The following is a 9,903-nucleotide window of genomic DNA, read 5'->3' on the forward strand; positions in this document are numbered from 1 at the left end:
CACTATCCAATACTAATCGATAGGGGGGCAAAAGGCTAAGGCTCCTCCTCGGGCTGGGACCTGGGGGCCAATCCAAGGGCACCTGTCCCTCCCCCGCGCGTAAGTAGGTCACCAGCACAGCCCATGTCTCCGGCCATGGAGACAGCTCGGCCTTCCGTGCAGGATGGCAGCGTAGAAAAAAGTCATTTGTTGAATTGTCGAGGAGACATGCACTGGGCACCGTTCTTGATCCTGGGAAGGCACAGAGGATCCAGCTCGGAAATTCAGCTTCAAAACTGGAGTACTTGTAGGACTGGATTTTATCTATAATATGTATCTATGGGGGAGGGAAGGAAAAAGAGAGGAGAGAGAGACTGACCGTTGTCGGAAGGAGGGCGAGCGTCCCTCCCCAAAGTCACGGGTCTCAGCTCCAAGAGCAGGAGCAGAGACGCCAGTCTAACTGTAGGACGTGAAACGCAGGCGGGACAGCAAGACTCTGCCCTCCCTCTTCTGGACCCGGAGAAAAATGTGCTTTCTCACGTGAGCTGCCATTTACAAGGAGGGCCACAGAGGGACAACAACTTGAATGTGACTTTCTTTCCTCGCCGTGAACTAGGAGGCCCAAACTTGAACTCTGTCTGCAAGGCCGCAGGTCTGTGTTTCCGGTCTTCGCTGGAGGGAGAGGGGAAAGGCCCAGGGAGGACCCAGGAGCACCTGCTGGAGCTCAGTGACCGTGGCCGCCCGGGCAGACCTGCAGGAGAGGCGGAGGGTCGGTGCCCGGGACGCAGCGGTTGCTCCAGGAGGCCCCCAACTCCGCCAAGAACCCCCCACAGGCCCGCTGCCCCTCCTGCTCACGCTGGGGGAAGATGGGGCAGGGGTTCCACCAGAAAGAAGAAGACTGGCAGGCGATCTGTCAGTGTGCCTTCTAGCCGGCGAAGATGCGCGGGAGGTCTGAACGAGGACAGCGGACTGGCCCCAGCGTGGAAAACCGACGAGCCCCACGTGGCTAAGGCTTAGCTGCCAGACGCACGTCCAAGTGCTTTGTCTCACTCCCTCCCGGCCCAGACTTCATGGAGGGGGTCCTGGTATTATCCTCATTCCACAGCAGAGCTCAGGGAGGTTAAGTAATTTGCCCGAAGCCACACAGCCGAGGACAGGAATAACCCGACCCACGCCAGCACCTCCCAGCTGCTGTCTCCTCCACTTTTCCTCGCTGTTTGTGACCCTCAAGAATCCCTCTGAGCCCGGGAAAGCGGAACATCGAGATGGTAAGACAGTGGCAGGCACGTCCCAGCCCAGGAGGAAGGGGGAAAGGCCCGGCTGCCGGCGAGACTCCAGCACGGGGTCCCTGTTTGAACAGAAGGAGGTGGTTCACCCTCGGAGCCCACCGTGGACACAGCTGGGAGCCCGCCGCCTGCGGCCGCATCCTGACCCCGCCACTCGGCAGCCACGTGGCCCTGCTCAAGTTCCTTAGGCTCCAAAGGCTGACATTCCTCATCCCAAAAAGGGGCACCTCCCCTGGACCAGCTTCACGGGGTGCCTGTAGACGAGTCGCCCCATAGGAGAGGCTCAGCTGGCGCCGGGCACTTGCAGATGCTCAGTCCGGCTCCCCCTTGCTGGCCTTTCCATTATTCACTTGGACGACCATCACCTTGTATCATTTTGGTCCGAATATTGTCCTCTCCCCAGACCTTCGCTCACACCCTGGTCGTCTCTGCATGTTGCTCTGACCTTCCACGGACACGGGAGCGTGGCACCGAGAGCCAGACACTTGCTGCATGGTGCCGTGGTTACAAATGCTCCCACGTGTAGTGACGGAATCGTCCCGTGCCCCGGGGAGCTGGGGTCCCACTGGCACCCGTTTTTCAGCTGAGAAGACTGAGGCCCGACTCCAGAAGGACTGCTCCCTGGGTCCCGTGGTGGAAGGCGATGGAGGGGATGCCGCCCCAGAGCCCACACACTTCACCACCTCCGCTGAGGGCAGCCCCTGTGTTTGGCCACATGGTTCCAGACTCGGCCAACCGAAGTCCGACATGGGAGTGTGGTCCCCTCTTGCTGCTGTTTGAAGTGAGACCGGGCTTGAGGGTGTTCCTACTCTGTCCCTCTAGGGATGGCTTCCCTGTTGAATCTCCTTCTGTCACCTGTGCGGGGGCAGCCGGCCCGTGGGGGGCTGACCCCTTCCTTGGTCTCCATGTGGTGGCCCCGCTCCCTGGGACAGGCCATGAAAGGCTGCAGGGTTGGGGGGTGAAGCAGGAAGGAAACAGATGGGGATGTGAGTAATTAAATCAATATATCCCAAACACAAGGCGGGGAGGGGGTGGGGAGCCAAACAACTAGGACGAAAAATGAAGTTTCAGCTCATCATTGGGCCTTCATTTCCAAGAGACTGTCCCTTAGATTGATGCATACAACCTAAGTGCAACAAAAAATAAAACACACGCATGCACTAGAATCTCTTTTGTTTCATTTTTCTGGAATTCTGTGATTTCTTTTTTCATATAATTCTGCTTCAAAAAAAAAAAAAAAAGGCAGTCCCATCAAAGAAGAATAGGTTTAAGTACTTTTTCTAGGGGCCAGGTCAATTTGTTTGTGTTTTAGAGCAGGCATGTGCTAAGCCTTTCCTATATTTTAAACAGATAATGTCCTTGTAATTTGGGAGCACTTACATGAAGGCCGGCTTTGTCCCCTTTTCTCAGTCTGTTTGCTGTTGCTGCCCGTTGTGTTGAAAAAGAAATACTGTACCTTTAAATTAAGAGGCTCCGAATAATCACTGTTGGGCAGTGAAAAGGCTAATGTGCTGTGGAGAACAAGGAGTTTAATCTAATTTAGTTGGAGGGTGTCTGTCTGCGGTGTTGTTTTTTGGAGTGTGGGAATAGCGGAGAGAGGCTGCCCCCTTGAATGGTCCCTCCTGAGCCAGAAACAGTGGGGAGCCCCGTAGACGCCAGTGATCCAAAGCCGGCCCTTGAAAGGGGGATTAGAAGCAGGCTCTGATTTGCAATTCACACTAATGCACCCCGTGGAACCTCTGGTAATATTTCAAGCCACATTTCAGGGGACGTGGCCTTAATATAACTGCCTGCATCATGTTGGAGCAAACCCACCCCACGCCACTTACCCATTTTAGGACCTGCCTGCTTTTTTGGCCGCACTCTCCTCCCACCCAAGCCGGCAATCTTTGTACAAAGGAGTGTTTCTGGATGTCCTTCAAACTTCGGCGCCTGTTGCATTTGCTGCTTTGGTCTCTGGTGGCACAGACCGTGGGTTTTCCTAAGTGAGCATCACTTCAGAGGACCCGAGGTGTTTTCCTCGGAGAAAAACGGGGCCCAGGCTAACCGTGCCCCTGCTTGGTTAGAAATAGAATTTTCCCTGCCTGCTTTTTTTTTTTTTTTTTAATCTGATAGTAAGTTTCTGCAAAAATGTACCGCAGGATGAGGTCAGGGCAATGGTGCCTCTTGGTATCAGAGACCCCTCTGCGTGTCAGGCAATTATCAGCAAATAGATGGCATTTTCGTCTTACTTGAAAGCAGAACTGGAAAAGTTCCCGATGAAACACACATATTAACAACGTTGGAAGATAAAAGAGCACAACTCCCCCCCACCCCCCCGCCCATTTCACCGGATCACCAAACCTGAATGTGCCTGGAGAGATCATCCAAGCCAGAGCCACCCCCCCCCCCCAGCAACTGGGATAGCCTGAACCATGTTTTATGTGAAACTTTCCCCCAAATACGGCCCTATTTCTTTCCACGAGCTTTGCTGATACTCTACAACTTTACTCTTGCAATTAGCCTGTAACATGCAAAGTCTACAGTTTAATTTCTTTCTATTGCTGAAAGTGTCAGTACTTTTATCTTAAAGAGATTATGTGGGTTTTCTCTAATCTCATTTCAGAGGGCTGAGAACACTGCTTTATAATTTCCACTGACTATAACATAATAAGGAGAGAGAGATACAACTTTGATTTTTAGCAATACCCGTGTCAAAGTATTTTATACTTTGGCCTTTGCTAGAATGGGATGATACACACGCTCCTCAAATTCCCTTCTATCCAAAAATATTTAGGTATCCTTCAAAATACTGCCTGACTTCAGAAATAGTTCCTCTCAAAAACCTTCTACTTTTCTGGGTGAACATTTGCAAGAACTTGAAGGTAGCTCGTGTTTAAGAGTAGCTCTCCCATATATTTTTTTTTAGGTGGTTGGGGTAAAAAATAATAATAATAAAAAAAAATATATATATATAGTATTCCTTATCCCTGCATGTTATTTGAAATCATGTTTAATTATAAAGTTTCATTAAAAACCTTTGCTCAAAATTTTAGAGGCCTAATAAGATTTCCATTAATTTAAACATATCACTATTCCCACGACAGCCCCAAATGCTTTCTTTTGCCTCTTTCATCCATGGTTAAATATGTAAATAAAATGTCTAAAGTCATTCTTCAAAGAAGACAAAGGAAAAAAGAGCTGAGGGGAAAGACAGCCATAAAATTCCTCCCAATTCTCCATAACATTTGCCAGAGGGGGGCCGGTTGCCAGCCAGGGCCGAGCAGCAGGGGACCCCGCTGCTCCTTACAATCACACATCTCAAATCCCACACACAGGAAAAAAATAAAATAAAATATCTTTTCAGCTGGAGCCATCAAAAGGCCCTTTTCATTTATTAGTTACAGAGTTATCTTGCAGTTGCTCATTTCTCAGAGCCCTCGTTTTTCTATAATAATGTCTATTTGTTGGTTTCCGCCTCAGCTGGGCAGCATGGAGCACTTCTGCAGACATTTTTATAAAAACGAGGGAAGAAAGCAATCTGAAGTGGTTATAGCTAAAATAATGGGTCTGAACATGGCTGAATTAAAATGGCACATAAAAGATCAATTAGGACGCACTTTCTCAAAAAGCTCACGCCCACTCCTGGCGTTTGGCGCTCTCCCTTGCGTTCACAGTTTCTGAGGGACAGAAACAAAAAGAAAAGAGACAAAATGGTGCCAAAGGAGGACCTTAGCAAGGAAAATTCTGGAGAAGCCAAGTGATGTCCACTGAACCTTGTTTAACTTGAAGGTTTTGAAAATAAGGCACTAAACAAAGCAAAACAAAATCATAAGTAAAATGGCAGTCTTTAAAAACGTGATTTTGTTTTTAACTTGGGAAATAATAAAACGTGTGAAGGTGGTCGTTCTGATGGCATTAGCGCCTACCTTCTTTTCCACTCTCCGCCTCACTGCCGCCTCCTCCAACACCCCACAGTGAGAGGCAGGGACAATGATTCAGGACCGGCTGCACAAAGCTGCCTATTAGTTCTGGGATCCTGGTCAAGCCCCAGCTTCAGTCTTCTGGGTGTTTACTGGATGGATGGATGGGTGGGTGGTGGGTGGGCTGACGGTGGATAGGTGGTGTATGCGTGGGTGGATGGATGGTGGGTGGATGGATAGGGGGATGGGTGGATGGATGGATGGTGGATAGGTGGTGGATGGGTGGATGGATGGATGGTGGATAGGTGGTGGATGGGTGGATGGATGGATGGTGGATAGGTGGTGGATGGGTGGATGGCAAATGAACAGATGAATGGTGGGTGGGTGGATGGTGGGTAGGTGGTAGATGCGGGAATGTATGTATGGATGGATGGATGGTGGGTGGATAGGTGGGTGGATGGGTGGTGGGTGGATGGGTGAATGGCTAAGTGGATATGTGAGATCTCCTAAGTTTCTTACAGATGTAAAATAGTACCACTTGTTTTAAATAAAAGCCAATCTTCTAAAAAGCCTGCTCAGAGGAAGTGCCCCACTTCTGCCACTGCTTACAAAAAGCTTCCCAGGGGAGGAGGAGTGCCTGGCAGGAGCCTCTCCTTCCTGAGCGCTCCTAGAGGTAGCTGGCGAAACCGACAGCTCTCCTCTTGCGGGATTCACCCAGCTGTCCCAAAGCGGGGTGCAGGGCAGCAAGACTGAGGGGGCTGCACCGATCCCTAGGGGTGTCTGTCTACATCGCACACCTCTCCACTGCTGACCTCAGAAAGGAAGGGGTAAAAAGAAGGCCCGCTCCTCTGACCTCTCCTCCCGGCCGGCAGTCCTCCTGCTGCCCCCTCTATACGTGATCCTGGGAGTCTTAGAGGAACTTAAAAAGATCCTGACCTCGAGGGCGTCTAAGAGGAGAGAGACCGGCCACCTCCTAGGGGAGCTGTTTATTTAAGGGTTACTATGGGATGCTAGGTGAAGCGCTTTGCATGTTCTGTTGGAGGCGAGGAGTGGTGTGGGTGCCCACCCCTTAAGCCCAGTGCCACAGACCGGCGGGGGCGTTGTGTCCCAAGTGACTTTGTCACAAACTGGCTCCAGTACAAGGGGGTGGGGGTGGGATAGGGGCGTCCGGCCAGGACGCTCCCTCACTTCCCATCGAAACCGAGTGGCGTGCGCGCCCCCACCCCCAGGTCCGGAGGAGTTGGGGACCCTCCGCGCGAGCTGACGCCGCGACCTCCCAGCCCCAGCTCCGCATCGTCTTACGGGTCTGCAGCCTAGGAGGGCGCAGGCCAGGCAGATCACTCGCCAAATAATATAAATACCCGACGAGCGAATGACTTCCCATAATAAATAAACTCAGCCGCCTAGAAGAAATCACCAGCCCTGCCTGGCGCGAGGCCCCTACACTCCGCGGCTTTGTCGGGGGCGGGGGTCATTACACAAGCCAAGCCCCCACTTCCCGAGGCGGGGGGGGGAAAAAAAAAACACAAACAACCCAGGCGCCCCAGGAGGCTGCCCTCCCCTCCCCCTCCCGCCTTCCCCGCGGAGACCTCCGAGGAGCGGCCCTAAAATCTGGCTTCCCGAGCCCCTCCCCCTGCCCTGCGCTCTTCTCTTTGAAATTTCAAAGAGAAGCCCTCCCCGAAGCGGGAGCCGGAGCGCAGGCCTGCTGACTCCGGGCCTCGGGAAGACGCGGGCAGGTCTACGAGCCGAGGGGCCACTTTATGGCCAGGGCTGTAAAACGCCCGTCCCCCCCCGCGTTGAAAGCCCCCCGCCCGGGGCCCACCGTCAGGGCGAGGGAAGATGCGCCCCGGCCCCCCGCCGCGGACCCCCGCCCGCTCCCCCGGCCCGTCTCCGAACTTCGGCAACGCGGGCCCCTGGGCGCCGGGGACACCCGGGGCTTCCCCGCGCAGGGGCGGCGGCGGCGGGGCGCGGGGGCGGCGGGGGGCGGCGGGGCGGCGGGAGCGGGCGCCGGGCCGGCTTTCTCATGCAAAGCGGCGGCGGGGCGGGGCGCGCGCGGGGGGCGGGGCCTGTCGCCGCCCGGCTGCGCTCCCCCCTCGCCTTCTGCGCGTCTTCTCCGCCCGGGACGCGCGGCGCCGAGCAGCTGCGGCCGGGCCCGGCGAGGCCGGCGCGGGAGGGGGGAGCCGCCGCCAGCCGGCCGGCCACCGTGCGCCCGCGCCGCCGGCCTCCCGGACGCGCCACCTGGGCGTTCGCGGAAGAACCCAAAGTTTGCTGCGGCCGGAGTCGCCGCCCGCCGCCGGGAGCTCGGGGCCCGTCGCGCTTCCCGGTATCGTTGGCCAACTTCGCTGCGTCTCCCACGCGGCCCCCAGCTCGGCGGAGGCCGGGGGGCGGCGCGCAGCGCTCGGGCCGGCCGAGCGGGCATGGGCGGGGGCCGGAGCGGGGCCGGGGAGCCGGGGCCCGCGGCCCGAGCTGGGCAGCGGCGGCGCTGAGGGGAGCGGACCTCCCCGCCGGGGCACCTCCGACGCCAGCATGCCGCGTCCGGGCCCCCGCCTGTGGCTGGTCCTGCAGGTGATGGGCTCGTGCGCCGCCATCAGCTCCATGGACATGGAGCGTCCGGGCGACGGCAAGTGCCAAGCCATCGAGATCCCGATGTGCAAGGACATCGGCTACAACATGACCCGCATGCCCAACCTGATGGGCCACGAGAACCAGCGCGAGGCCGCCATCCAGCTCCACGAGTTCGCGCCGCTGGTGGAGTACGGCTGCCACGGCCACCTCCGCTTCTTCCTGTGCTCGCTGTACGCGCCCATGTGCACCGAGCAAGTCTCCACCCCCATCCCCGCCTGCCGGGTCATGTGCGAGCAGGCCCGGCTCAAGTGCTCCCCGATCATGGAGCAGTTCAACTTCAAGTGGCCCGACTCGCTGGACTGCAGCAAGCTCCCCAACAAGAACGACCCCAACTACCTGTGCATGGAGGCGCCCAACAACGGCTCGGACGAGCCCTCCCGGGGCTCGGGCCTGTTCCCGCCGCTCTTCCGGCCGCAGCGGCCGCACGGCGCGCAGGAGCACTCGCTCAGGGACGCGGGCCCGGGGCGCGCCAGCTGCGACAACCCGGGCAAGTTCCACCACGTGGAGAAGAGCGCGGCGTGCGCGCCGCTCTGCACGCCCGGCGTGGACGTGTACTGGAGCCGCGGCGACAAGCGCTTCGCCGTGGTCTGGCTGGCCGTGTGGGCTGTGCTGTGCTTCTTCTCCAGCGCCTTCACCGTGCTCACCTTCCTCATCGACCCCGCGCGCTTCAGGTACCCCGAGCGCCCCATCATCTTCCTCTCCATGTGCTACTGCGTCTACTCGGTGGGCTTCATCATCCGCCTCTTTGCCGGCGCCGAGAGCATCGCGTGCGACCGGGACAGCGGGCAGCTCTATGTCATCCAGGAGGGGCTGGAGAGCACGGGCTGCACCCTCGTCTTCCTCGTCCTCTACTACTTCGGGATGGCCAGCTCGCTCTGGTGGGTGATTCTCACGCTCACCTGGTTCCTGGCTGCCGGCAAGAAGTGGGGCCACGAGGCCATCGAGGCCAACAGCAGCTACTTCCACCTGGCGCCTGGGCCATCCCGGCCGTGAAGACCATCCTGATCCTGGTGATGCGCAGGGTGGCGGGCGACGAGCTCACGGGCGTGTGCTATGTGGGCAGCATGGACGTGAACGCCCTCACCGGCTTCGTGCTCATCCCGCTGACCTGCTACCTCGTCATCGGCACTTCCTTCATCCTCTCCGGCTTCGTGGCGCTCTTCCACATCCGGAGGGTGATGAAGACGGGCGGGGAGAACACCGACAAACTGGAGAAGCTCATGGTGAGGATCGGAGTCTTCTCTGTGCTCTACACCGTGCCGGCCACCTGTGTGATCGCCTGCTACTTTTACGAGCGCCTCAACATGGAGTACTGGAAAATCCTGGCCACTCAGCACAAGTGCAAAATGAACAACCAGACCAAAACTCTGGACTGCCTGATGGCCGCGTCCATCCCGGCCGTGGAGATCTTCATGGTGAAGATCTTCATGCTGCTGGTGGTGGGCATCACCAGCGGGATGTGGATCTGGACGTCCAAAACCCTGCAGTCCTGGCAGAACGTTTGCAGCCGCAGGTTCAAGAGGAAGAGCAGGAGAAACCCGCCAGTGTGATCACCAACAGTGGGATTTACAAAAAAGCCCAGCATCCCCAAAAAACCCATCTTGGAAAATATGAAATCCCTGCCCAGTCTCCCACCTGTGTGTGAACTGCCTTGGGGGGTGGGGGGTGGGGGGCGGGCAGGGAGGGAAGGCCAGAGTGGAAAACTTTCCCAGACAGGATACCGTGGCAGTCAGAGCCAAAACGTGGTGCTTTTCCTGGTTGGCTGGTTGGTTTTTGTTTTCGTTTTTGTTTTTTAAATAAAAGTAAAAGAAAAAAGTTTTTACCCTGAAATTCAGGATGCTGTGATACACTGAAAGTAAAAATGTGCTTCCAGGTTACTTGTTTTGTTTTGTTTCCAGAAGGAGAGCTCCTCCCTTACTTAAGTAGCCTCTCGTGTAACTAATTTGTGGTCAAGTAGTTGATTCAGCCCCAGAAGAAAACTTTTGTTTAGAAGCTTCCATAAATACATAGCCTGTTGTTTGAGTTGGCTTTGCTACCCATTTACAAGTCAGAGGAGAGGTAACTTCTTTTGGACATTAAAGAACTTCTGCTGGTAGCATGGGGAGGGGCGG

The 9,903-nt window shown here is 56.1% G+C and overlaps 1 protein-coding gene across 1 annotated transcript; it reads left to right on the plus strand.

The window, feature by feature from the left end:
• Positions 1 to 7,286: 7,286 nt before the first annotated feature.
• FZD10 (frizzled class receptor 10) lies at positions 7,287 to 9,437 on the plus strand. Its single transcript, XM_036094739.2, is given in 3 exon segments — positions 7,287 to 8,759; positions 8,762 to 9,322; positions 9,325 to 9,437. Coding segments are annotated over 3 exon segments (1,740 nt in total). The 5' UTR covers positions 7,287 to 7,693.
• The last annotated feature ends 466 nt before the right edge of the window (positions 9,438 to 9,903 follow it).

This window comes from Halichoerus grypus, chromosome 13 (genome assembly GCF_964656455.1).
Source record: "Halichoerus grypus chromosome 13, mHalGry1.hap1.1, whole genome shotgun sequence".
Taxonomy (NCBI): domain Eukaryota; kingdom Metazoa; phylum Chordata; class Mammalia; order Carnivora; family Phocidae; genus Halichoerus; species Halichoerus grypus.